This window comes from Lolium rigidum, chromosome 5 (genome assembly GCF_022539505.1).
Source record: "Lolium rigidum isolate FL_2022 chromosome 5, APGP_CSIRO_Lrig_0.1, whole genome shotgun sequence".
Classification (NCBI taxonomy): Eukaryota; Viridiplantae; Streptophyta; class Magnoliopsida; order Poales; family Poaceae; genus Lolium; species Lolium rigidum.
The window spans coordinates 72,257,388-72,284,084 of record NC_061512.1 but is presented as its reverse complement, the minus strand read 5'-3'; the positions used below and the strand labels follow the sequence as shown (position 1 = coordinate 72,284,084).

At 44.6% G+C, this 26,697-nt stretch overlaps 3 protein-coding genes across 3 annotated transcripts; 2 read left to right on the top strand and 1 right to left on the bottom strand.

The window, feature by feature from the left end:
• The first annotated feature begins 8,491 nt into the window (after nt 1–8,491).
• On the top strand, nt 8,492–9,004 carry LOC124653760 (probable histone H2AXb). Its single transcript, XM_047192823.1, has 2 exons — nt 8,492–8,692; nt 8,783–9,004. The coding sequence occupies exons 1-2, from the start codon at nt 8,507–8,509 to the stop codon at nt 9,002–9,004; spliced, it is 408 nt and encodes a 135-aa protein (XP_047048779.1). The 5' UTR covers nt 8,492–8,506.
• Nucleotides 9,005–16,555: 7,551 nt separating this feature from the next.
• Nucleotides 16,556–19,245, bottom strand: LOC124656106 (unconventional myosin-XVIIIa-like). Its single transcript, XM_047194910.1, has 3 exons — nt 19,154–19,245; nt 18,725–19,055; nt 16,556–18,211 (listed from the first exon to the last, which is right to left on the bottom strand). The coding sequence occupies exons 1-3, from the start codon at nt 19,243–19,245 to the stop codon at nt 16,730–16,732; spliced, it is 1,905 nt and encodes a 634-aa protein (XP_047050866.1). The 3' UTR covers nt 16,556–16,729.
• Nucleotides 19,246–21,034: 1,789 nt separating this feature from the next.
• On the top strand, nt 21,035–23,583 carry LOC124655119 (auxin-binding protein 1-like). The gene is made up of 5 exons (XM_047194076.1): nt 21,035–21,196; nt 21,641–21,747; nt 21,941–22,141; nt 22,258–22,325; nt 23,189–23,583. The coding sequence occupies exons 1-5, from the start codon at nt 21,055–21,057 to the stop codon at nt 23,289–23,291; spliced, it is 621 nt and encodes a 206-aa protein (XP_047050032.1). The 5' UTR covers nt 21,035–21,054; the 3' UTR covers nt 23,292–23,583.
• Nucleotides 23,584–26,697: the final 3,114 nt, after the last annotated feature.

Genomic DNA, 26,697 nt, shown 5'->3' with positions numbered 1-26,697 from the left:
TCTAGGGAAACTACTGGTAATTAAGGTACTCCTTTTAATAGAGTACCGGAGCAAAGAATTAACACTCCGTGAACACATGTGATCCTCATATCACAGCCTTCCCCTCCGGTTGTCCCAATTTCTGTCACTTTGGGGCCTCGGGTTCCGGACAGCCAATATGTGTATACAACTTGCGGGTAAGATCATAAAACAATGAATATCATCATGAATCAATAACATGTTCAGATCTGAAATCATGGCACTCCGGCCCTAGTGACAAGCATTAAGCATAACAAGTTGCAACAATATCATAAAAGTACCAACAACGGATACTTGGCACCATGCCCTAACAGTCTTATGGCTATTACATGAACAATATCATCCAATCCCTACCATTCCCTTGAGCCTACAGCGGGGATTTACTCACACATGGATGGGGGAAGCATGGATGGTTGATGGAGAGGCGTCGGTGGCGATGATGGCGATGATCTCCTCCAATTCCCCGTCCCGGTAGGGTGCCAGAACGGAGTTTCTGGTCCCGAAACAGAGTTTTCGATGGCGGTGGAGTTCTGGATGTCTTCTGGCAAATTGGTCGAACCCCCGTGCGTTTTTAGGTCAAGGGCTTTAAGTAGTCCAGAGGGGAGCGTCGGGGGTTGGCCGAGGCGGCGTCACCATATGGCAGCGCGGCCCAAGGGCCCACCGCGCCGCCATGTGGTGTGCGCACCTCGTGGCCCCCCTCCGTCTCGTCTTCTGGCTCCGTAAGTCTTCTGTGAAAATAGGCCCATTGCAATTATTTCCAGGGATTTTCCTGAAAGTTGATTTTACGCACAAAAATAAGACACCGGGGCAATTCGCTGAAAACGGCGTTAGTCCGTGTTAGTTGTATCCAAAATACACGAATTAGAGGCAAAACAATAGCAAAAGTGTTCAGGAAAGTGGATACGTTTTGGACGTATCAACTCCCCCAAGCTTAGCTTATTGCTTGTCCTCAAGCAATTCAGTTAACAACTGAGTGCAATAAAAGAACTTTTACGAACACATTTGCTCATATGATGCAAATATTCTCATTATATGGACGAGTACTTAGGCAATTCATAATAAGATAAATGCAAATAAAGTCATCTAATAGTTATGTCAATCATGAAAAAGATACCAACAAACTAATAATAAGCATCATGAATCATATCCATCAGCAGGATTGCAATGTTCATAAAAAGATATGATAAAGTGGTATCTCGCTTGCCCGTATTTGTACAGCAAAAACATAAATGCCCGAGGCACCTCCGAATTTCATGGAAAGACTAGAAGTAAAGATTATCATAGATAAAAGCATCAAAGTTATACCACGAGTTAACCATATTCCGGGACAAACATATTACACTAAGAATGACAATTATGCTCTCAAGAAGGTGCTCAAAGAAAGGATGGTGACTCAACATAAAAGTAAAAGATTGACCCTTCGCGAGAGGGAAGCGAGGATTAACATGTGCTAGAGCTTTTCATTTTTAAAACAGAAGTAAAATTGTTTTGAGAGGTGTTTGTTGTTGTCAACGAATGGTACTGGGCACTCTAACTACCTCGTCAACCAGAATTTCAAGAGCGGCTCCCATGAAGGACGTTATCTCTACCAGCAAGGTAGATCATCCCTCTTCTCTTTTATTTACACATGTACATTAGTTTTATTTATAGGTGACACTCCTTCCAACCTCGCTTTCACAAGCCATGGCTAACCGAATCCTCTGGTGCCTTCCAACATTCACATACCATGGAGGAGTGTCTATTTGCAAATTAAGTTTCTTACTGATAAATCAGGGCAAAACATGTGAAGAGAATTATCAATGAAAGTTAATTAATTGGGGCTGGGCACCCCGTTGCCAGCTCTTTTTGCAAAATTATTGGATAAGCGGATGTGCCACTAGTCCATTGGTGAAAGTCTGTCAGGAGTAAATGACAAGGTTGAAAGATAAAACACCACACACTTCCTCATGAGCTATAAAACATTGACACAAATTGAGAAGTACTTTGAAGGTTTTAAAGGTAGCACATGAAAATTTACTTGGAATGGTTTGAAATGCCATGCATATGTATTTATGGTGGACACTTTGGAATATCTTGGTTTTCAGGGGTTTGGAAGCACGGGCAGCATTCCCGCTTAGTACAAGTGAAGGCTAGCAATAGACTGGGAAGCGACAATCAAGAGAGCAATAACCGTCATAATCATGGTTGCGACAAAATAAAATTAACGGAGGCATAAAAGTGATACGAGAACTCCGAAGCAAAGTAAATCATCGAGGCTTAATTGACTTTTGTTTTTCAGTCATATGCATGCGTGAGCATGTGCCAAGTCAATTCAAATGAATTATCCAGAGGAGGATACCACAATGTCATACCTATCTATGAATAAAACAATGCAAGCAAATATTTATGACATGCTACTCATTATTAATAAATTGGAGCTAAACATGAGAGATCATGAACTACTAGACTTTCATTAAATGACATATACCTCACATGAACCAACTAAGCATGCTAACATGAATGAGTATATGTACAAAAATGAAAACAAATAGAGTTCATACCAGCCTCTCACCACAGTCGAGTTGTCGCAGATCGTCATTATTGCCTTTCACTTGTGTGGCTTGAATAATATGAAATGAAACCCAAGCTCCAACCACCGGAGACCGCTGAACTCCATAATAAACTTTACAAAACTGAAGAAGAACAACAAATATTTTTGATGTTTTCGAATGTAAACAAGAACGAAAGTAAAATCTTTTTGGATTTTCTCATAGCAAACCAACGATAGTAAATAAACCAAAATAGGAACAAGAAACCAAATAAACTAACGATAAAGAGAAACAACAGAAATATTTTTGGTCTTTTTATGTTTTAGAAAAGAAACGAAGAAAAAACAAGAGAATGAAAACTAAAAGAGTCACATAAACACAAGGTGGCAGAAATCCGCCAAACTTGACAGCAGTACAATAATTTTTTTTTCGAAAATCTTCTGCTGTTCAACTCGAAAAGTGCTAAACTAATGAAAGTTAAATAATAACCTGGGGAACATGCACAAAAATTGGCTGCTCAAAATAACGTTCTGGCTATTTTTAGGAATTTTTTTAGTATCAGTCCAGAATCTGTTTTTTAGACAGAACTTCCCCAAATATCATCTTCCTCATATTAGAGGCAGCCATCGGCACACAAATGAAATAAAAACGTAAAGGTAAAGGTTGCTACAGTAGTAACAACCTTCAAAAACTAAAATAAGAACCTACTGAAATAAAAATAACCGAAAGAGAAACAACCAAATGAAGCGAAACAAGTATGTACAAACGTCCGGCAATTGTAATATGCAATGAATGAGTGATGCCGGCATACCTCCCCCAAGCTTAGGATTTTGGCCTAAGTGGAGATCAACCCCAGCGAGGGTCAGGGTTCCACGCCGGTGGATCATACATGGCGTGGTCATAATAAGATCCATGTGCAGAAGAAAATGATGAAGGCTCCACATGCCCAAAATGCTGATGTGAAGAACTTGCTGCGTCGGATGACAAGTCGAGGGGTTCCTCGGCCTCCTCCATGCCGTCCCCTGCGTGATGGCCGCTCCTCTCTATGTATGCATCAAGTTCATCTTCTGTGACCGACCAATTTTCCCTGGAATCAAGGTTAAACAAAGCGAGGTGCGGCCAATCCAACTAGCCTTTCAGATTTAGTTACTCTCCACTTTTTCTTGAAAAAGGTTATCTCATAGGACAGGTTATTCAAATTAGACCAATTAGAAACAAAGTCATGTTTTATCATGGAAACAATATATCAAGTTTCTCTATAGAGAGCTGAACATCAAGAGAGTGAGGTTCTACACCATGCATAGCTAGAAAACGAGAGGCAATGAGACCTCCACAAATTCCTCCTTTATCACGGTTAGTAGCAAGCCTAAAAGCTATCAAAGCACCCAAATTATAAGTTCTATCACGTTGCAATGCAGCGAGCTAAGAAAACCAAGTCATGGATGGATAACTTATTTGCATTCTTTCTAGCAAGAACGCACTTGGTGATAAAGTAAGCAAAATAGCGAATAGATGGGAGTTGAATACTACGAATTTTATCACTCTCATCTGAGAAGCTTCTCCCTTGATAGATCATCTCGTATAGATTCAAGAGTTGCCGTGGCAGCCCCCCGATCTTCTCACATGATCCCCACTGTGGCACTTTAATAGCTGCACAAAAATCATCAAAGGGCAAGTTGACAGTTTTATTGTAGATTTTATACTGAACCATGGGGTTAGGTTGGGACCAATGGAATTCAAAATCCTGCACCACTGACATGGTTAGTTTTGCATATTGGTAAGGTTCACCAACAACAAAGTCCTCTAACCCTGCATTAGAAATTAGATTTTGAACATCCTGAAAAATTCCTGCACTCTTCATGAAATCGGTGCATGGGTAGTAGGAGGGGAATACCCTCTCTTCACGGTGGACTTTCATAACTTCATGCACCTCCAATTCATGTTGGTTGAGTTGGTGTCTATTCCACTCCATTTTCTGAAATTTATCAACAATCATTATAAAAGTTGATTTTGAGACATATAAATGAGGGAGACTACTATAGGATCTTGATAGAGTACTAAACATGCATCAAAACTAATTTTTACAACCTAAAACAAGCATGCAAACTCACTTAACATGTCACCTACATCAGCAAAATACTCAAGATATACTCAACCAAACAAAATTCTATTTGGATAATCGGAGGAGTCACATACCGGAGAACAAATACCCCAAATCTCAGCAGCAAAGATGGGTTGAGCAAGGAGATCGAAAATCTCGAGCAAGAACATCAAGAAACTCGGGTTTGAACAATGGTGGTGTGTTTTCCCATGAAAGAGAGTGGAGTGGTAGGTGGATGAGTGAGTGGAGGGCCAGGTGGGGCCCTCCCCACAGGGTGGCGCGCCCCCCATGCTGGCCGCGCCGGCACATGGGGTGCAGCCCTAGGGTGCCCCACTGGTCAGCCCTAGGCACTCCCAGGTTGCAAATTTAAAAATAGGACCAGTGGTATAATTTTTGTAAATTTTTGAAAACTTCGAAAAATGCACATTTCTGGATGTTAAAATAACTATTTCAGGGCAGAAAAAGATTTTCAAAATTTTAAACAACTAAAGTATCTTGCAAACAAGTAGTACTACAGAAAGTAAACAAGTGTGGAGAAAGAAAGAAATGTTGTTTAGCTCTTCCATGCATTTAAAATGTACTTGTTAACAAGGTTGATCAAGTCTTGCCACCAAATAAATTTTACATGACATAAGAAGAAATAAACCTCAAATCAATTATGTTACCTTATATTGTATTGATATGGACCAATCATAATATTTTGATATCCTTGTTTAGGCTCATATATAGGACAATTAATAACTCCCACTTTGATAGTTCTCAAATTAGAAATTGTATTAACTCCATATACTTTATCAATCCTCTTGGGAAATAAACAGTATGCTCCTTGTCATCAACATTGAAAGTAACTTTTCCTTTATTGCAATCAATAACAGCCCCTGCAGTGTTAAGAAAAGGTCTACCAAGAATAATAGACATATTATCATCTTCAGGCATTTCCAACACAACAAAATCAGTTAATATTAACCAATTATTAACAACTTGAACAAGAACATCCTCACATATACCAACAGGAACATCGGTAGATTTATCGGCCATTTGCAAAGATATATCAGTTGGTATCAACTTATCTAAATAAAGTCTCGTGTAAAGAGAAAAATGCATAACACTAACTCCTGCTCCCAAATCACATAGAGCAGTTCTAACATAATTATTCTTGATGGAACAAGGGATAGTCGGTATACCGGGTCTCCCGGCTTCTTTGGAACCTTGCCATTGAAAGAGTAATTAGCAAGCATAGTGGAAATCTCCTCATTAGGAATTTTCGTTTTGTTAGAGACAATATCTTTCATATACTTTGAATAAGGAGGCAATTTAATAGCACCAGTCAAAGAAATTTGCAAGAACAAACGTTTCATCCAATCACAAAATTTATTATAGTGTTCTTCTTCCTTTGATTTTAGTTTCTTAACAGGAAAATGTTTCATCCTAGCAAACTCTTCTATGGACATCTCTTCCCCGAAGTCAAGGCCACGTCCTTCTCTAGGATCCGACACGACGCGAGAGCGATCTCGACGCGGAGCCTCTGGATTTGACGGGCCCGGAATTCCAGCGTTGGGCGAAGTTTCTTCTGCGTCAGTTCCTTACTCCAGCCTAGTTATGGTCACGAGGACCTGCTTTGGCGGAGCGGATTCTGCCTCAGCTTTCTCCTCATCCTCCAACTCCTTCATAACACAGTTGTATTCTTTTGTGTCCATGGAGGACGCATCATCAAATAGTGGGCTTAGGTTCTAGAGTATTGACTCTTCTTTGTCTCCGGCATCCTCTTGCTGATCCGGAGTATCGCTGTCTCCGGCAGCCTCAACCTGCATGGGTCCAACTCCATCTTGAGGATGGGCGGTTCCCGCGGTATGTGCGAGGAAGTGCACAAAGCAACACCTTTGCTTCTCTAACACCTAGGAGACCGAGATGGATCTGCATTGGTCTTCCACCGTAATTTCCTGCTCAGGGGCGGATTGGGTGGGCTTTGAAATTTTCAGATCTAAGGCAGAATCTTCCTTAGGAAGTTCCCGCGACTCAGATCGGATCTTCACGACAACGTCCTGCTCAGCGGCGGTCGCATCAACGTTACTTACCAGGGTGTTTCCGTTGGAATCGACGGTCTCGTCGATGAAGATGTGAATGCCGCCGATTGGGACGATGGAGAGCTTGACGTGGTCGGTCTTAGCCGGAATCTAGCACTCGTCCTGGGGGACGATCGGAAAGTTCCCGACGTAAAGGACACGCCCCACATCGATGGAGTCGTTGAAGCTTCCCATGGAGGAACCCTCCTGGTTCCGGCCTCCAGACGACACTGGCCCCACGGTGGGCGCAACCTGTCGTTGCCTATTCGACGATACCTCGGAGGAGGGATCCTCACGAGGTGGATAAGAAGTAGGGGCTTATCGGGCGGAGAGTTCTCGGGAAGGTGGTACGCGATTTACCCAGCTTCGGAACACGTAACAACTTTGGTCTTTCGATATTTTATATGACTTAATCTTAAAATATTTTTTGATGTTGAAAGGACCGGCGCAGGCAACTAGAGGAGGTGAATAGGTGATTAGAACATTTTAGTTAATTTTCAATTTTTAGGATTTACGAGATAAAAACTTATCCATATATGCAACTATGATGAGTGACACTTTGTGGTCCATATCGATGTTGTCTCGCGTTTCTCTGAAGACGGCGAAGACCATTAATATGTGCTCCACACCATAAATGAGCGAGGAAGTTACCCATACGTAAGTACCAGAACAGAAAAACCCTGTCGCAACACTCTGGGCACCGCCTAATCCTTCCACTTAAACCAACACTAATCCGCGTGAAGCCATGAGAGCATCAAAGGAAAACCGGCTGAAATCGCATATCTCGATCTATACGAAGTCCTCTATAACCTGATTACGGAAACTGGTCCTAACAAGCTGGAGGAAATAAGGAAAGTTTTGGCCGAGCAAGCCGACAAGCTCGCCGCCAAAACCGAGAAAGCTGATAAAGCGCTAGGTGACACCGACAAGGTGCGGTCCGATTTTAACCGGCTTCACCCTCACTTCGAAATGTCTGCTTGCTTCATCAAATAGACTTAATGTTGAGTCAATCAGTCAATATATGTTAGTATGTTACCATGAGTTCATCCTCATTTTCAAGTTTTAGGACATTGATATGGAATGGTCACTATATACTACTCACTCCGTCCATAAATGGACGTCTTACATTTATCTAAATTTGGATGTACAGAGATGGAGGTAGTAGTACAGTTGTAATCACCACTAACCACAACACGGGATGTCACCATATATGGAGTATAGCTAATTGCATTCTTCTTTGCAACTCCTCGTTCATATAGAAGTTTTTTTTTTGAGGTATCGTTCATATAGAAGTTGATTTTACAGGGGAAACGCATATTCATTAAAAAAATAGAAAGATGTACTGTACAATATATAAACGAGTTGCTAATCCTACAAGGCTACACAACATAGGTCAACACTCAACACGCCACTGACGGCTGGGCCCCATGTCTTGGAATAGCCCATACATTTGTGTTTCGAAAGACGGAACTAGCCGAAACGGAGCGCGCACTTTCCCCCCGCTAATCACTTTCCCCGAATTCCATCTCCCTCCTGCGCGCCAAACCCAAAATTTCCGCCTCCCGCGCGCCCCCTGTATCCCATCTCCCTCACCATCCGACGGCTTCGGCCCCCTCCACATCACCGATCCGCGGCCCCGCCCTCTCGACCAATCACGCGCCGCCTCTCCTCCTATATAGCACACCGCCGCCCCTGCCTTCACCTCATCTCAAATCCCAGCATTCAAACCTCCTCCACCGCCTCCCACTCCGACCATCTCTCAGGCGACCACCACCGTCCCTTCCCATCCTCCGAAGATGAGTTCCGCCGGCGGCAGGGGCAAGGCGAAGGGCTCCAAGTCCACCACGCGGTCGTCCAAGGCCGGCCTCCAGTTCCCCGTCGGCCGCATCGCCAGGTACCTCAAGATCGGCAAGTACGCGCAGCGCGTCGGCGCCGGCGCCCCCGTCTACCTCTCCGCCGTCCTCGAGTACCTCGCCGCCGAGGTAAACCCAATCCCCTCCCATCTCCCCTCCCCCCACTCGCTTCCCCCCCTCCCAGTAATCTCACTCCGATTCGGTTTCTCCTCCCCACAGGTCCTTGAGCTCGCCGGCAACGCCGCGCGCGACAACAAGAAGACCCGCATCGTGCCGCGCCACATCCAGCTGGCCGTCCGCAACGACGAGGAGCTCAGCAAGCTGCTCGGCGCCGTCACCATCGCCGCTGGCGGCGTCCTGCCCAACATCCACACCACGCTGCTCCCCAAGAAGGCCGGCAAGGCAAAGGGCGACATCGGATCTGCTTCCCAGGAGTTCTAGAGCCCTGCCAGATCGAACAGGCATGGCTCTGTCTGACTCAAGATTTGAGTCCTCTGTCCGTCTTTACTACAGTAGTATGGTGATGCGCTAGGCTGTTAGATTAGTTTCTTGGTGAATGTTTTGGTTTGGTGTATCGATGATGAATCTGGTTGGTTATGGAATACAAGCAATCTGGTTCATGTTATTACTTGCTGGATCTATTGTTGTGAATGTATTCCAATCTGTGCCTTGCTGCTAGCAGTTGTGTCCCCCAATCCCCTACTTCGTGGATCAATTTGCCTGCAGCTCAATGGCTGAAATCTTGTTAAAATCGGTTCGTTTATCTTACTGAATCCTGTGCCTCATCTTTCTGAGTCATTTGTGTACTTCTTGGTCAGTGTTTTGGTTTGTTGTATTGATAAAGGATGCTCGATTCCATCCAATTTGGTTTCCTGTCATTCCTTACTCGATTTGTGATGGCAGTAGCTCATATGAATGCCAATCCATGCGTAGTAGTTAGCAGTTCCGCTGAGGCATTGAATCAATCAATTAGTCTGGTGGAATAACTGAAATATTCTGTTTGTATTGACTTAGTTTTGCTGTGAGTTGCTGTGGAATGTTATGATACTGTTCGTTGGATACTGTTATGATACTGTTCGTTGGATCAACCATTGCGAGACCGCTTTTTGTGGAGTGCATTTTGGCATCAGAATCCACCTTTGCTGTAATACGGAAACATTTGCAGATCATCACAAATACATGCCGTAGCAGGTTTCAGTAAGTTGCCTAATGGGTGACATGAATGATTTCGACCCTGTTTGGGAACTTTTTTTTTTGAAAGCTCAACGGTGGAGGGAAAACCCTCCACATGAAGGAACTTCATGTGGCCGTAAGTTGCTTTTGTGAGTTAGTGTTCATACCAAAAACTGCCTAATGATATTAAATTGGTTCTGGATTTGAAGATGTCAACAAACCCCAGTGGGAAATCCTAATAGTATGTAAATAGCTGGACCACTGTTTCTCACCAGACACTGATGGCTAGCACTTGCTAGATGTAACTCTTTCGTGCTCACTTAATGAAAATTAGCGAAGCTCTTTTTCGTAGTCATTTTGTACTATCTTGCAGATAAAACTAACCAAATTAACACCAACAAGAATACCACAAACAGTTTCAGTGTTTTCATCATGCGTTCTTTGTTTTGATTATCACATTATATTTATTATATTACAAGCCCTTTATGTTCTTTCTTTCTACAATTTCAAGATAAGCTTAACACAATTCATTTACTTTGTCAGGCTGAATTCAACAAGTTGTTTTCTTTGGTGCAAAAGTAAAGTCTAAACTGTCATTTGGCTTTTATCGGGACCATCACCGACATACAGCGGTAGCCCAACAAGCTGCCAGTAGTCTGTTTTTTTCTTTCCATATTCCGTTTTTACTTTATTTCTATATTTATGCGGTGAATCTTCTCCAGCTATACAAATCAAAACACCTGCTTTTGAAGAAAAATACAATTTATTATCTTTCATTTAATTCAAGTATTCTGGTTGTAATTTTATTCCGTGTTGTAAATTTGCATAGCGGGGAGCCAGTTAGATCTTGTGCAATGCCTAAACCCTCGCAAGGAACTTGAAAGGAAAAAACCAACATAGGGCAACACATGTACAAGTCAAAGAGTTGCTTTGCCTCTGCTTGAATTATCCTTTTGGAACCTGGAACACACTCAAAGCCTATGTCAAAATATCCCAGAAATATGCTTCTAAACTGTAATGATCAACTGAGAATTGACAGCAGAAAATATCCACATGCTCTGCAAACACTTTAACAGAGAGCCGATTCCTTGTGCTCTTCACAACTCTAAAGTGATGCTGATAAGTTTTGGTCAGTTCGCCCTCTATTGCTTTTTTGAGGTTGAGGAAGGCCTCTGTATTGTTACTTTCTTTTGTGATTGAAGGCTTTCTCTGTATTGTGATATGGAAGTACGTAGTATTGTTCTCTAGAAAGAAGCATCACCTGCTGTCTTCAGCAACTATTCTGTGAACATTCACCTATATCAGGAGTAATACACTGGATCCCATTTTAAGTTTCATATATCATCGGAAGCAGATGTATGACAACTAATACAGTAACTGTTAGATTGGGAAATATAGTAGGAATTTATAATCATTGCTTTGTCGTTTCTGTGAAACTGGAGAATAACCCTTGTGTGCTAGTGCTGTGCATAACCATCTTAAAAATGATTAACTGGGATGTACATCACTCTCAAAGAAACATAGCAGTCATGCTATATAATTTTGCAGATAAAGTTAAGCCCAAACGAATACCAACAATATTAATAACAGTGAAGTTTGATTAGTGAAAGGCTTGGGAAAAACTGAAAAAGGCTTTGATGTTGTTGTTGAAGTTTGATTAGTGAAAGTGGAGTCTCCACAATGGCATTTGGCTGTTGGCCAGATAATCACCTACAGCCAACAAGCTGCGATTAGTCCTTTATTTCTTTTCACATGCCGTTGTTACTTGTTTTTGTGTACCTTTGTTATGATGTTTTATGGCACCCGCCTGTCTTACAAGAAAAACACAATTTATTCTCTTTGTTTAATCTGACTATTCTGGCTGTAATTTTATTTGTAATTTTGCATAGCAGGAGCCAATTAATTCTACTGCAGTGCATAAACCCTCACAAGGAACTTATTAAGAAAATAAACCACGTGAACAAGAGTGCTGTGTCTCTGCTTGAACTATCTTTCCATTATGTGCATGAACGACCAACACTCAAATACCACACCCAAAGCTTATTTCAATATATCCCAGGAAGGTGCATGAAACAACTGTGAGATAATTCAGGATTGAAAACAGAAGAGAAGCACAAGGAAAGATGCTTCTAACAACTGTAATGGTCAACTGACAATTGACAGCAGAAAATATCCAAATGCTCTGTAAACACTTCAACAGAGGGACAATTCCTTGTGCTTTTATCAACTCTGAAGTGATGCTGATAAGTTTTGGTCAGTTGGCCCTCTATTGCTTTTTGTCTGGTTGAGAAAGGCCCTCTGTATTGTGATATGGAACTACGTAGTATTGTTCTCTAGAACGAAGCATCACCTGCTGTCTTCAGCAACTATTCTGTAAACATTCACCTATATCAGGAATAATACAATGAGATTGGGCTTGTTCACCTCATAAATGAAGACGTTGCTGCAGTTTGTTTGGCCTGGGGTCTATAACCTGGAGTTTTTGAGTGAGGGTTCTTGAGTTTTTTTAAATCTGTAGCTTGCGTTGTATAGTTCATAGAGCTTTTAGTTTCAGTTTCTTTTGTGTCTTTGTTTTTCTGCCAGTTTACTTGGCTTGTACAGATATTCTCCCTTCTTTCAATGAAAAGCAGAGCTCCTGCCGTTGAGGCTCTTCAGGAATAGTACACTGGATTCCATTTTAAGTTGCATATATCATCGGAAGCAGATGTATGAAAACAAAGACAGTAACTGTTAGACTGGGAAATATAGTAGGAATTTATAATCACTGCTTTGTTGTTTCCGTGAAACTGGAGAGCAACCCTTGTGTGCTAATGCCACAGTGGAGACAGTAACTGTTAGACCACTGGGATGTACATCACTCTTAAATAAACATAGCACAGGGATAGTCATGTTATATAATTTTGCAGATAAAGTTAAAGCCCAAACGAATACCAACAATATTAATAATAACAGTGAAGTTTGATTAGTGAAAGAGGAGTCTCCACTGTGGCATTTGGCTATTGGCCAGATAATCACCTACTGCCCACAAGCTGCGATTAGTCCTTTATTTCTTTTCACATGCCATTTTTACTTGTTTTGTATACCTTTGCTATGATGTTTTATGGCAATCCGCCTGTCTTACAAGAAAACCACATCTTTGTTGTTTAATCTGACTATTCTGGCTGAAATTTTATTTTGAATTGCAATTTTACATAGCAGGAGCCAGTTAATTCTACTGCAGTGCATATATCCTCACAAGGAACTTATTAAGAAAATAAACCACATGAACAAGAGTGCTGTGTCTCTGCTTGAACTATCTTTCCATTACCTGCATGAACGACCAACACTCAAATACCACACCCAAAGCTTATTTCAATATATCCCAGGAAGATGCATGTAACAACTGTGAGATAATTCAGGATTGAAAACAGAAGAGAGGCACACTATGTAACGCTTCAACAGAGAGATAATTCCTTATGCTAATCTCAACTCTGAATTGATGCTGAGCTGGACTTCCGCAGAAGCTGAGAACTGTTGGCCACTTGGTCATCTGTATTGCTTTTTTTTTGTGGTTGCTGAAAGGCCCGGTTTGTATTGTGATATGGAAGTAGTAGTGTTTTCTATAGAGTATCATCACCTAATGTCTTCAGCAATACAGTATGGAAGTAGTAGTGTTCTGTAAACATTTACCTATATCAGTAATAATACATTGGAGCCTATTTTAACTGCATATATCATCGCAAGCAGATGCATGACAACTAAAACAGCAGCTCTTACACTGGGTTTTAGTTCAATCACGACACTTATTATGGAACGGAGAGAATATCAATCTATCATCACTACTTTGTGTTTCTGTGGAAACTGGAAAACAAACCTTGTGTGATAGTGATGTCTATTTTGTGTTTCTGTGGAAACTGGAAACCAACCCTTGTGTGATAGTGCTGTCAGACATCACTTATCTTTTTCTTATGCAAATGTGAGCATCTAATGCAAAATGTGGCACATGCAGAATGAGAGACTGCAGCGCTCTGTTTGATACTCCATCTTAGGCTGGTGCCAATGCCTCACCCCACTCTCACCCGCCACGTCAGCTTTTTCCCTCACTCTCACCCCACTCTCACCCCACTCTCACTCCACGGTGCCAATGCACGAGCTATAGTGTCACCTCTCACTTCTCTCTCCTCCACATCATTATTTCTTTTTCACATTAAGTTATTTCACTTGATTTTTCGTAGACATTCAAAATAATGCAAGAAAAATATTTTATTCAACTTAAAATGTTACCGATTACATAATAATTAATAAAATTGCATAATAAAATTTAAAAATTACATAATAAATAAAAATTCTACTCCTCTTCCTCTTCCTCTTCCTCTTCCTCTTCCTCTTCTTCCTGCTGCTCCTCGTCCTCTTCATCTTCCAGACCAAGCTCTTTTTCGCACATCTTGATGGCCTTCGCATGTTTGCGCTTTTCTGCTTCGGTCATGTCGTCGGTTGATCGATCTTTCATTTTGTTCCATTGTTTGAATAGCTTAGCCTTCACTAAACCCTTCATCATGTTCCTCATGGCGAAGGATTTGCTTCCTACCTCACTGCTTGATGATGAGGTTGCCTTCCCCTTCCTCCTTGCAGTACGTAACGCGGCCTTGGCTCTATCGCGCCCCGGTGGACGCTCCTCCTCCGTAGTCGCGTCGCCAGAGCTGTACTCACCAGAAACTCCCAGACGGCTTCTCTTCGAAGTGGAATCGGATCCACTACCAGGACCATGTTGTCCTTTCCACTTCGCTTCATTGCGAACAGCTTGCCACCAGTGGTGCTTTCTGAATGGCTGAGTCACTCTTTTGTCATTCGCGTACCTCTCCATTGCCGCCTTCATGACCATATCATCGTCTGCTCCACTCTGACGTAACCGCTCTTCTTGGATGTAGTATCCATTGAACAGGGACACCTCCTTGTTGTAGGCGTTCCAATGATCCTTCAGCTGCTTCGAGGTCCGATGACGGACAAGATCAGAGGTAGAGTTGAAGGATGCAACTATCCCACCCCAAAAACTTGTGCCGGTCTTGCAATTACCGGCAACAGAGTCCTTGGAGTTAAGAAGCCAAGCATTAACCTACCACGAAAAAGATATTGTTAGTGACAAATCGAAGCAACAACGAACCCCGAAATAAATATGAGATGGGTAAGTAAAGTACCAGTTTCTCCTCTTCTTGAACAGTCCAGTCAAGTCTCTTTGGACGCGGTGGTACGATTGTTTCCGCGACATTGGACTCGGAGCTTGGAGCTTCGGAAGGTGGTGGGGGGTACGGACCATATGGCGCGTATGGATACGGAGGTGGAGGGTATGACCCGTACGAAGGTGGTGGGTATGGGGGTACAGTGCCACTCCCGCTACCTACAGGTGGAGCATTTGGAGGTGCTTGGGGGTATGGATACGGAGGCGGAGGATATGAACCATATGACCCCGGAGGCGCCGGAGGTGGAGCGTATGGGCCATATGGCCCCGGAGGTGGTGCGCCGGGGGACCATAAAACTCGGGGAATCGGCGAAGAAGCTACATTGGTGCGACGATGTGTCGGAGAGACACCTTCGAGGTCTATTGGTGACCCGTCTTGCATCAGATCCGTGAACGTGGTGAAATCTGGTGGAGTCCAACCGGACATGGTGGAGAAGTTGAGAGAGGGAAGGTGATGAATGGAGATGAGATGGTGTGGAGTGAGTGAAACATATGGGGGGTATTTATAGGGGTGGAGCTGAAATTTTGAACCAGCAACGGCTAGCTGACGTGGACCAATCGCGTCGCGCCACGTCAGCTAGCCGTTAGGCACTCCCGCCCCACTCTCGCCCGCCTCTCGCCCGCATCCCGCCCGCCTCTCGCCCGCCCTAACGCCCGTGTCGCTCTCGCCCCACCCCGCCATCGCGCCGCCCCGCCTGTCGCCCCTCTCCCGCCTCCCTCCCGCCGCCAACGCGGGCGCCAGCCGGGCGGGAGCGGGCGCTAGCGCCGGGAGCCCCCGCCGGCGCCCCTCCCTCTCGTCCCGCCCGCCTCCCGCCCCTCTCCCGCCCCGTCGCCGCCGTTAGCGCCTCCGCTCCCGCCTGCAATGGCACCAGCCTTAGTACATATACATTGCGCTGTCTGTCAGCACCATGAAAAATATGGCAAATTCACATGCCAGTACTTGTCAAGTAACAGCAACTGTAACATCCTACCATCATGCAAAATGTGACAAATTCACATGCCAATTCTTAAGGTCCATTGTGAAATCGAATTTTTACATTGACACAGTGCACAGTAGAGCACAAAGGTACGAACAGGGAACTTGTATTTGCTTAAGCTCATATATAGCTCTCAAATGGAATATAATGCTACACATTTCTCTCTTGTTTACATGTTCTCTCAAAGAACTTTTGATATAGCACAACTGAGATGTGCATGTTGTGGATAATATTGAGTTCAATTCCATCATGAAGATGGTATTATTTTCAGTGCTATACAGGCTCTTGTTGTTCTCTCAAATTTCATCAAGTAGTATAATTTTCAGTCTGAAAGAGTTGAAATATACGGTCCAACTACAGTCACTATTACAATTACTTTTCTTTTTTAAGTTAATGATTGATTTTTATTCAACACATCAAATTCATTTAATGATTCTTCCAACTATTAATAGGCTCCTAATGTTTTTATATTGAATATATTACAGAAAACCGCATAGCCCACACAACACTAGTTATGACAAAAGAAACCCACAAGAAAATCTCCATAGATCCTCAATGATTGCCATGATCTTGAAACACCAACTAATCATCATGCCATGTAACTCCACGGATAAACACATGGTAATCAACAGCAAGAAAAGACATATACTGAAATGCAAGCAAAAAAATTGACTTCATTGCATAGTACCAGCTGATTCATCACATAGCGATACAGCTAGATAGCAACCTGAGCATTTCGAGTAGCATACTGATAAGCATATAAAGAGGATGGAAACATAGAAAAAAGAAAAGCGCAGTCCTTCACTGGGCCCTGGTGGCATAGATCAAGGAGATTGCGGCCACCATGGTCGTAGTGGCGGCATACACCCATGCCCAGATGCCACCCTTGTTCCTCTTCTGGGCTTCAGCCACTGCGAGCTGCAGCAGCTCAGCCTCACTGGTAAGGTCTTTGATCTTGCCATTCTTTTCCTCCAATGCAACCCTCAGCTCCCCAATCTCACTGTCCCTTTTACCATTGGAGTTCTCCAATGTCTGAATTTTGGACATCAGCTTCCCTGCTTCAGCCTTCTCAGCAGCCAGCGCTTTCTGAACTGAATTCTTCTCGCTTTGCAGGCGTGAATGCTTGGTATCAAGTTCATGACAGGATGCTTGGAGCTGTGACATGGAAACATGAAGCTCCTCCAGCTCAGCCCTCAGCTTAATCGCTTGAGCATCCTTCTCACGTGTTGCTCCCTCAGCAGCTTCCTTGTCAGCGTGGGTTTCCTCCACCTTCCTCTTGAGGCTCTCCAATTCCTTGGTGATTTCAGTCTTTTCGGCGTCGAATGCCTTGGACGCAACCTCCTTTGCCTTCACCAACACACTCAGTTCCACCTTGAGCCTCTCAACCTCTGCTGCAGAGATGCTGTGTTTCTTCTCTGCCGCTGCAACCTCTGATTGGAGCTTATCGCTTTTGCCCTTCAACAGATCAAGCTCCTTCTTCTTCGCCACCACTTCAGCCTCTAAACCCTCTGCCTTAGTGACAGACAGGGCTAGCTCTGTTTCCAAAGACGCCACCCTCGCATCCATCTCCGCCTTCTTGGACCCCAGCACCTTCAGTTCTTCCACCTTGGCCCTCAACTTCCCCTCCATTTCCACCCGGTACGCCTCCATCTGTTCCTTGAATTCCTGGAAGCTCCTCTCCACCTCTGCCTTCTGGCCCAAGACCACCCGAACAGCCTCCTTGGCTTCCTCCAATTCCTTCCCGAGCTCGCCGTTCTGGCCGAGCAGCACGGAGTTGTTGGCCTCCAGCTCCGCCATCACGGCCGCCAGGCTGGAGACCTTGTTGGATATGGAGGCCACCTCCGCCTCCTTCACCTGGAGGAGCTTCAGGAACCGGGCCTTCTCCGCGGCGGCCACCTCGAGGCGCGCGCGGGCCTCGTCCTTGGCGCCGGCCTCGAGCGCGGCGCTGGACTCCGCGAGCCGGAGGGAGCCCTGGAGGGCGGCGAGGCGCGCGCGGAGCGCGGCGGCCTCGTCGGCGGCGGCGCGGAGGGGCGCGGCGAGGGCGGCCCGCGCGACGGCACGCTCGGCGGCGCCGAGCGCGTCGCCGTCGGCGGAGATCTCCTCGAGGCGCGCCGTGAGCGCCGCCACCTGGCCGCGCCGCTCCACCGCCTCCTTGAGGAGCATGGAGTTGAGCGTCTTGAGCTGCTCCGCCTTCCGGTCGGGCTCCGGCGACGAGTCCCGCTTCTGCTCCGTCGCCGGCTCCGGCGCGGCGTGGCTGCCGTTGCCATTGGCGGCGGTGGCGGTGGCGGCGGCGGCGGCGGCGGCGGCGGCGGAGGACTTCTTCTTGGCCATGGTGGTGGTTATCCTAGGGTTCGCGTGTGGCTGAAATGGGATGGGTTGCGGCGCGGATTTATGCTAGGGTTCGCGTGCCGCTGGCATGTGGGGCATTGGGCCTCTGGCCCACATGGCTGCGAGAGAAAGTAGTGGTGGGTCCGCGGGCGCGAGGTGCAGCGATACGACCGTTGGGTGGGCGAGAGTTTGAAATGGAAAGCAACGGACGGCCCAGATGCGCCCTAGTCCGTAGGCTTATCTCGTGCCGCGCCGCATTGAATCGGAGACCGGAAAATACGCGTGTGATGCACAGCGAAGGAGGGGCCGTGTCAGTCAGGTCAGGTACACTGCGTGCCAAAGACGCGAATCTCCGGCGAGTGGATTGCTCTTTTTTTTTTTCCGTAGATTGCTGCCTTTTTTTTCGAATAGGACGCTGTCATTAAAAAACATCAAACATTACAAAACAACTAAAAAAATGAAAATTACAACAAGATCCTTAAGAAGCTCTTCATCTTCAACCTCTAGACCATGTCGCCGACGCGCCGTCGCTGCCGCTCCTTTCTGAACTGGCCTGACGTTGTTGGTTGAGGACTTGAAGTCGCCGAACGGGTCGAAAAGACCACATCCGTTCCAGAGACGAAGAAGTAGGATGAACTGCCGATGAAGCTCCTTGACGATCCGAAGATCCCCACAGCCAGACGAAATCCTCGAAGACCACACCACACCCACAAGCTTCTTGCCGTCGCCGTCGAGATGGCGTTGAAGCCAGGGAAACATTATTGCATGAGGCGCCGCCACCACCACCTGAGCGCCGCCCCTACAAATAAAAACCCTAAAGACGGGAACAGAGCACCCAAAACTGGGAAACGGAGCACTCCCGCCAACGAGAGCCACGATCCACCGCACCTCCATGACCTGAAGGCCACAAAGGCAGCCAGATCGGAGGCGGCCGTCGACGGGAGGCGGAGGAACCCTAATCGCTCCTCACGAGCGAAGGGGTACGTCATGAACTCACAACTGCCTCTTGTTTTTTGACCATTTTCATTTCCGTTTAGATCATTGAGGACATAAATTTTACATTTTGTTTAATGTATTCTCGCATGTATGTTGGCAAATGGCAATTTATACATGCGACTATGAATGGCATGCATGGAGGCCAACCCGTAAAGAAGGGTATTAATAGAATTTGAAATGTAAAATGAAGCTCAAACCATCCCTTCTCGCTTAAAACAAGGGCATGCATGGAGGCCAACCAGACATGTGGACTATGAATGGCAAAAGTTTGTGTTTATTTATGCTTGAGACTAGTCCATGCCAACACGAAACTCAAACCATCCCTGCCAAGCCTGTTGGTAATGACTAATGAGTGAAGTGAACGTTCTGAGAAAGCCAAACCCCCAAGTGCTCATCGGTTTCACACAAGGAAAAGCGTGGGAGACACACACCTTCACCCTTATCTCTCTCTCACTATTCCATTCCTCCCACCCTCTCATTACCCATCCGCCTTTTAGATGGAGTCTTCACATCGATATCTTCGAAGGCAGCTACTTCGTCGATGAAGATGGGCCTAGGCAATTATGTGTGCATCCCGTCGAACACAATTGTACTTGCTTGTCATTTCTAGGGCATTGAAGCCTATGATCAAGGGCATGATTCCCCAAACCTCCACGTTCAAGATGAGCGCTTGCTACCAACATTATGTGTAGATTAGGTGTTTGTACCATGAGGATTTCTTCAATGCTGGGTGGCGTCCATATATAGAGTTCCGTAGCATCAAGAAAATGAATGGTTTCATCTTCGGGTGAAATGCGAGTCAGTGATGAAAGATACAGATCCGATGAAGCCGGAAACTCTTAAGGGTGATGTCCCATCACTATGTTGTTTCCCTACATATCAACAACCATCATTCAGTTTTTCCCTACCCGTTCATGCCCCATCAGGTTTTTTCCCATCACGGGTAGGGTTATGTTGATGTTTTGCTGGCTCTTGTATGAGAGGTATGTTAGAGCATCTCCACCGGGGAGCCCCAAATCATCACGGCAGCAGTTTGGGGAGTCTAGAGAGAGAAACTGCTCACACTGGCGGTCCCAATAAAAATCCACGTCATCACGATTACAATAGAATAGCCGGCGAGGTCCAACCGATCCCTGTGCGAAGGGAAGCTATCGGGAACACCGACAACACAAGCAGCAAAACTCCACCTAGGATTCTCTCTCTCTCTTCCACCTACCACTCTCTCTCTTCTTTTAATTCTCCACCTACACTTTGTCTCCTTTGCCATGTGCTGCCGGCACATGCTATTGGACTGACCGGTGTGGAGAGTCTAAATTTTTAGCCGGCATTTTCTGCCGCGGTCCCAATACGTAGCCGGCATGTGTGCTGCCAGCTAGTATTTGGGGGTCACCGGTAAAGATGCTCTTAGAGACCCCTAATTTTGATGGGTTAACAAAATTGTGATTGTGACTTTTGGATCAGGGGTATATAGACTTCTCATGTTGTGATGGTTGAACCCTTAACTAGTACTCCTATTCATGACCTTTTTTTATATGCAAGAACTCAACAGAATTTTTTTTGTGCAAGAACAAGATTCAGTCCCAATCTGCGTAATTATAGAGTTCACAATTGTACTCAATATACCGACCACTGCGCGATCCACTGATTTGACAATTTTGACATCACGATCGCATTCGCATGTCCTCTTCAGACGCCGTCAGTAGGGGAAAAAACAACAGTTATCCTCGCACTACTAATTCAGAATCTTCCACAAGGTGCGGCGAACCAAACAGCGAAGACTTTGGGGAGAAAGCGCCAGAGAAATGGAGAGCCGACCAGAAACTGCTGCCGCCGTCCGTGGGCCCCGCTTCGCCGGCGCCGGCCGCCGAGGCGCGCTTCTCCTCGCGCTGCTCCTCGTCGCCGCGGCCGCCTTCCTCCCAGTCGCCGAGCCCTCCTGTCCTCGAGGTCTGTTCTATGCTCTCCCCCCCCCCCCCCCCCGTCCTTTCCAGACCGCGTTACCACCTGCCAAGGTCAAATATAGAGTTCGCACAATTTCTTAAGTTCAGCATTATTAGCTGTTAAGATATTAACGAGGTTTATGCCGGTTCCGATTAAATACAGCACCAGATCCGAGTGTTTTATCTGTATGTCCAGTAGACAGCTTAGTTCTAGCAGGTGTTAACTAACTGTATCCGCTGTGTAAACAGCCAAAACAAATCTTCTTGTAAGCGCTGACTTACTGTATCTAGTCTATCCAGCCAAACCTTGCTTGAGCAAGCAAGTGCTAACTACTTTATGTTATGTTCGAAAAGTGGAAATTTGTTCATCTCTAGGCATTTGCGTCAAGTAGATGCACACAGCACACAACCCAAGCAAGTGCTAACTTCACCTAGTGTTGTATGTCTGCAGACAATTCAGTGGTGAAAGACATAAACCAAATGCACCAGAGCAACTATGGATTGGAAGGATTATCGCATATAACCGTTGCGGGAGCGCTTGCTCATGGCATGAAAGAGGTGGGATGAATCCAACAACCAAACTGTACTTTGAGTTTTCCCGTTGTATGGCAGTACCAATATACGCATACCTTGATGTAGCCATGTGTAGATATGGTTTTTGTTGTCAGTTTGCATCAGATGATATGTACATCTTGTGATCTTGATGGAGTTGTTCTTTCTTGCTTATATGTGAAATGTTTTTTTATTCTAGGTGGAGGTGTGGCTTGAGACAGTCAGCGCCGGCAAAAGGACGCCGATCCACAGGCACTCGTGCGAGGAGGTCTTTGTTGTCCTCAAAGGGAGAGGCACACTTTTGCTGGGGTCGACATCGCTGCCGTACCCAGGGACGCCTCAAGAGATTCCTTTCGCTCAGAATAGCACATTCACGGTTCCTGTAAATGATCCGCACCAGGTAAGGATGAGGGTTGCAATGGTGCTATTGATCAGCATGTTCACGGTCATGAAACCATGACAAGATTCCGTTGGGCGGCATGGGAATCGATTTCACCATGTTTCTCTTGGTTGCAGGTTTGGAATTCTGATGAACATGAAGACCTGCAATTTCTTGTGATCATATCGCGCCCACCTGTGAAAATGTATGTATACCTCACTTGAGTGCTGATTTCTGTAGTTGACGAGATAAACTGGATTAAATTGTTCATAGTCATCACTGCACTCTGTAGAGTAGCTTGTACTGACTTTTTTTATCCCAAAACCGCTGCTTGTGCAGTTCTGAAAGAAAAACTGTTTCCAGGTGGAAAAAATGGGGATCAAAACCCAACATTTTGATTTTTAAGAAAATATAAGTATTAGTACTACTAGTTAAGCTTTCGTAACATGGGGATCAGTGGGCATATACATATAGTGCCTGAATCAGCCTACATAAATGACCTGGACAGGGTTTGGGTCTGATTTGCTTTTGTTTTATGAACACTGGATGTTCATCTGTACTGTGAACCTTTTGAATAGTATTTCTTATGGTTTTAATTTTACATAAGCCTTACCTACAGTAGTGAGTTCTTGTCATGGCTTTGTAGCCATGCCTAAAAGCAGTTGCAATAAATCATAAATGACCAAGCTTCATGAACAGAAAAGGCAGAAGGCAATGCTACCTTTGTAATTAAGGTTCATTACTTGTAGCATCCTCCCTAGTATCAAGTGTGATATTTAATCTATAATAAGTTTCTGGGTCAAAGTTGATTGTAAAGTGACAAGGAGGCATACCTACACTGTACAGTGCACACAAGTACAACAAATGATCGATGACTTCTTCCAAACCATACAAGGTGTATACCCGTGACTAAAATGAGCATGAAACATGACATATTGCTACATATGCTCTCTAGGATAATACCTGTTGTGCCCAGCTGTCTCAGATTTTCCATGTCAAATCCACATGAGCAATGCATCTATGAACTTTAAATACTGTTTGCTGATCTTGAAATGTTGCTTGCTGTAGATTTCTGTATGACGACTGGAGTATGCCTCACACGGCAGCGAAACTGAAGTTCCCCTTTCTCTGGGATGAGGACTGCTTAGCAGCACCTAAAGATGAACTGTAGGTTCCAAAGTGCTTATGGCAGTAAGTTGGCCGCTTCATTCAAGGTATAGCACGGATGAACTGGGATCTGCTGCTACTGTAACACCATCACCTGCTTCCTAGTGCATGTCTGTAATGTCCTTTCTTTGCGGACAATATTTTCGTCATGGCCTATATATGTACTGTACACTATTTCAGAATGTGCACTCCTGTATTATAGCCTGCGAGCCAGTCGCAATGTAATTCCTTGAACGTGATAAACGGGTAGGATACAATTACTATCGTGTATTAAATTAGTGAGAGTATTATCTTAATATGTAGCAAACAAATATCAGTCTAACCTTTTTTTGATGGTTAAAGGTAGGAGCTCTGCCATTTCATTTCAGCAGGGGAAAAAAAAATACCAGTCTAACCTGAAGAGTTGAACGGCTGTGGCTTTTCAGTTTTCGTGCTGATGTATCTGTGCAGTGCTTGCTGATTGTTTTCAAATAGCCAGTACGATGGACTTGGTGATTTTCCAACATTGTCATAGAGAAGCAAATATGGTGGCTCATAACTTAGCAAAGCATGGATATGAAAATAGTACTAGTCTAGTTTGGGATGATAGGCCTCCTGATTTTATTAGAGCTGATGTTGTTCATGATGTAACTCTGCTGGAGATTGTACCGAATATTTGAACCCACGGCAGCAAGTTTCTTACGCACTCTTTTCCTTACCAGGATACCAAAGGGGACTTGAAGGTTTTTAATGAGGCGACTTGCTTGCTTAATATATTTTATTTCAAAAAAAAAAACTAGTATACCCGTCTCACATGCTAAGGAACACCAAAACTTCAGAGATAGTGATGAAAAGGGCACTCCATATTTCGTAAACGTGTGACTTGAGCGTGGTGTTCGAATAAGACTGCATTTGTGACAACGCCTCTCTCGTTTTGATGTTTAAAGAAGTAACAGTGGTAGCAGGGATCAAATTGAGGGGCCAAAATCAGTGATCGATCGAGGGTGAAAGAACGATAACATAACTGAACCATGGACGCGTAACGGTGTAAATGGATTAGAGTAGTTGATTTTATTGCTCACAACCACATCAAATGAAGAGGAGATTTTCAAAAACAGAACTGGGAGAATCAGCCAAAACCAAATCAAGCTAGAATTCCTTACCAGCAAAACAAGCCAATCATCCAAGAACTTCTCTCAATGAGCGAGGTCCCCATGATGTAAGAATGCCTGGCTAGCCATGTCCATGGTCTTGATGAGGATCCTGTTGGGTAGGCTGCGGGACAATTTGTTGGCACCACATGATAACAATCTCGAATCTGATGGAAGTGGGGAGGAGTTGAGCTGAGTAGGTGTCTGCACCATCACTCCGCCTGTGGACCAACTTGCATTCAAAAAATTATGCAAACATTTAAAGAATACTGAAGATAAAGATATCGATGCAATCAAATGGGCCACCAAACTCTTTAATATATACCCCCTCATCTTCACTTGAGAAGACAACATAATCCTACAATTGCACACATTGGCAACACAACATTTTATTTGCAATGTTGTGGTAATAGTAGTGCATATCTTGGATCAAAGTCCATTTAAACATAGGACAAAACGATCGGAAAGCCAAATGATGCTGGCAAGGTGTAGATATAAGAGGCATTGGGAATGAAATGGCTAGCTACTTATGTGAGCGTAGGATATGCGGGAAGAGTTCATTCCTAATATTTCAAAGAGACCAACAAAGGGCCGTAAAGGTGAACCAAACTAATCTACGAAGGGGGTCTAGCAAACCCTGAGCTAGGGCAATGAAATCACCAACCCCTGCTGGGATCCAATCACAAAGTAGAAGTTCCCTAATTTCAGCCCACATGAAGCTAGCCATCGAGCATGTGAAGAAAATATGGTTGCAGTCTTCGATCTCTCCACAGAGTGCGCAACGGTCATTGGACGGACCATGCCTCTTTGCCACCTGCTCGCTTGGGGAGCTTCCTTCTGATAAGCTGCCATAAACTAACTATTGAAGGGAAATTGATCGGCAATGCAGCTGACGCTTTCTTCCATATGTTGCTTCATATGCAATCATGGAGGGTTCTGGTCAGGCCGAGGGATCGAGCGTTGCTGAACGTGACGGTGGACGAGGTCAGGAGGCTCCACACGAGGACTAGAGCACCGTAGCAGATTCGACCTGCTTCAGGGCTTTGTATCCTCTTCTCCGTACTTTATACTGGTGCTTGGGGGCAATTTGTGTTAGATGTGTTGTACTCGAACTATTCTCCACGTGTGTGGCGTGAGTCTGTGTGGCTGGATGTAAGACGATGTTGGTGTTGTTGCTTTATTTATAAAGCCGGGTCTACGGACCTTCGGTTTTTTAAAAAAATCCGCGGGAAGAGCAGGTGCAGCATCATCTTATCTGATCTTTTTGTCGTCAAATACTGTGCGGTTCTGAGTGAGTTGTTCCTTCTGGCTTCATGGTCTAATTTGCACGTTTCGACCACCATGTTTGCACCTTCTTCAGGGTTGGGCTGCATTAGAATTGAGTGGCCAATTTCTGTCATATATGATACCTTAGGACGTGGTTGCCGTTTCCATCTCTGCGTACAAGGACATACTTAAGTTGGAGATTAGTCGTTGATGGAAGATGAATTACCTAAATAAACATTTGGAGGGGAAATGGATTAATAGATTAACTATAATTTATTGCTTACAAAAACACTAAATCAAGAAAAGATCTCCAAAAAACATAATAAAATGTACCTGTCAAAATCAGATTAACCTAAAGTTTCCTTGCCACCAAAGCAAGCGAATAGACCGAGAACATCTCTCGACGAGCAATGCCCCATGTGGAAGAAGGCCTGGCTAGCCATGTCAATCTTGTTGATGAAGATCACAAAAATGGACAGCTAATGCGAGTCCAAACTTAGCAGATCTCCCTGATTCTCGATGTTGGCTTTGGCGGCTACGAGTGACGCCCATTTCATTTCCTACACCACTGGTATCTCAGTTTTCCATCTAAGTTGCATGTGCGAGTACTTGCAACGGTAGGTGGTGGACGAGACATTGTCCTTGATATGGAGGGGAGTAGGGCGTGTCGAGTGGATACGGTGGAACATGCATGAGGGCTTAGCATAATATGAGAGATGTAGATGGAGAGAAAACCCCAACAATGATGTAAAATATGGCAGATAAAATAAGTTTTAGGCCACACATTCCAGATGATGCAAAATAGGGCTTCCCTCAGATGATGGAAAATACGGCATCAACCAACACATTCAAACATTGGAACCTCAAATTTTGATATATTAAAACATAGAAACTATGACGCATTCAAACAAAGATCATCCTACATAGTTCGACTCATCTAAGTCCCAAATAGAATCCTACTCCTCATCGAAACTACGCATGAGGGCCTCCCATGTCAATGCCCAGATAAAACGT

Bases quoted from the DNA above. Each gene is read 5' to 3' on its own strand.
- LOC124653760 (XM_047192823.1), top strand. From the start codon at position 8,507: ATGAGTTCCGCCGGCGGCAGGGGCAAGGCGAAGGGCTCCAAGTCCACC. The intron at 8,693-8,782 runs GTAAACCCAATC...TCCTCCCCACAG, and splicing joins TCGAGTACCTCGCCGCCGAG to GTCCTTGAGCTCGCCGGCAA.
- LOC124656106 (XM_047194910.1), bottom strand. From the start codon at position 19,245: ATGACGTACCCCTTCGCTCGTGAGGAGCGATTAGGGTTCCTCCGCCTC. The intron at 19,056-19,153 runs GTCATGGAGGTG...TTTTATTTGTAG, and splicing joins GCTGCCTTTGTGGCCTTCAG to GGGCGGCGCTCAGGTGGTGG. The intron at 18,212-18,724 runs GTAATTTTCATT...GCCGCCGCCGCC, and splicing joins AGCTTCTTAAGGATCTTGTT to ACCGCCACCGCCGCCAATGG.
- LOC124655119 (XM_047194076.1), top strand. From the start codon at position 21,055: ATGGAGAGCCGACCAGAAACTGCTGCCGCCGTCCGTGGGCCCCGCTTC. The intron at 21,197-21,640 runs GTCTGTTCTATG...GTATGTCTGCAG, and splicing joins CGAGCCCTCCTGTCCTCGAG to ACAATTCAGTGGTGAAAGAC. The intron at 22,142-22,257 runs GTAAGGATGAGG...TCTTGGTTGCAG, and splicing joins CTGTAAATGATCCGCACCAG to GTTTGGAATTCTGATGAACA.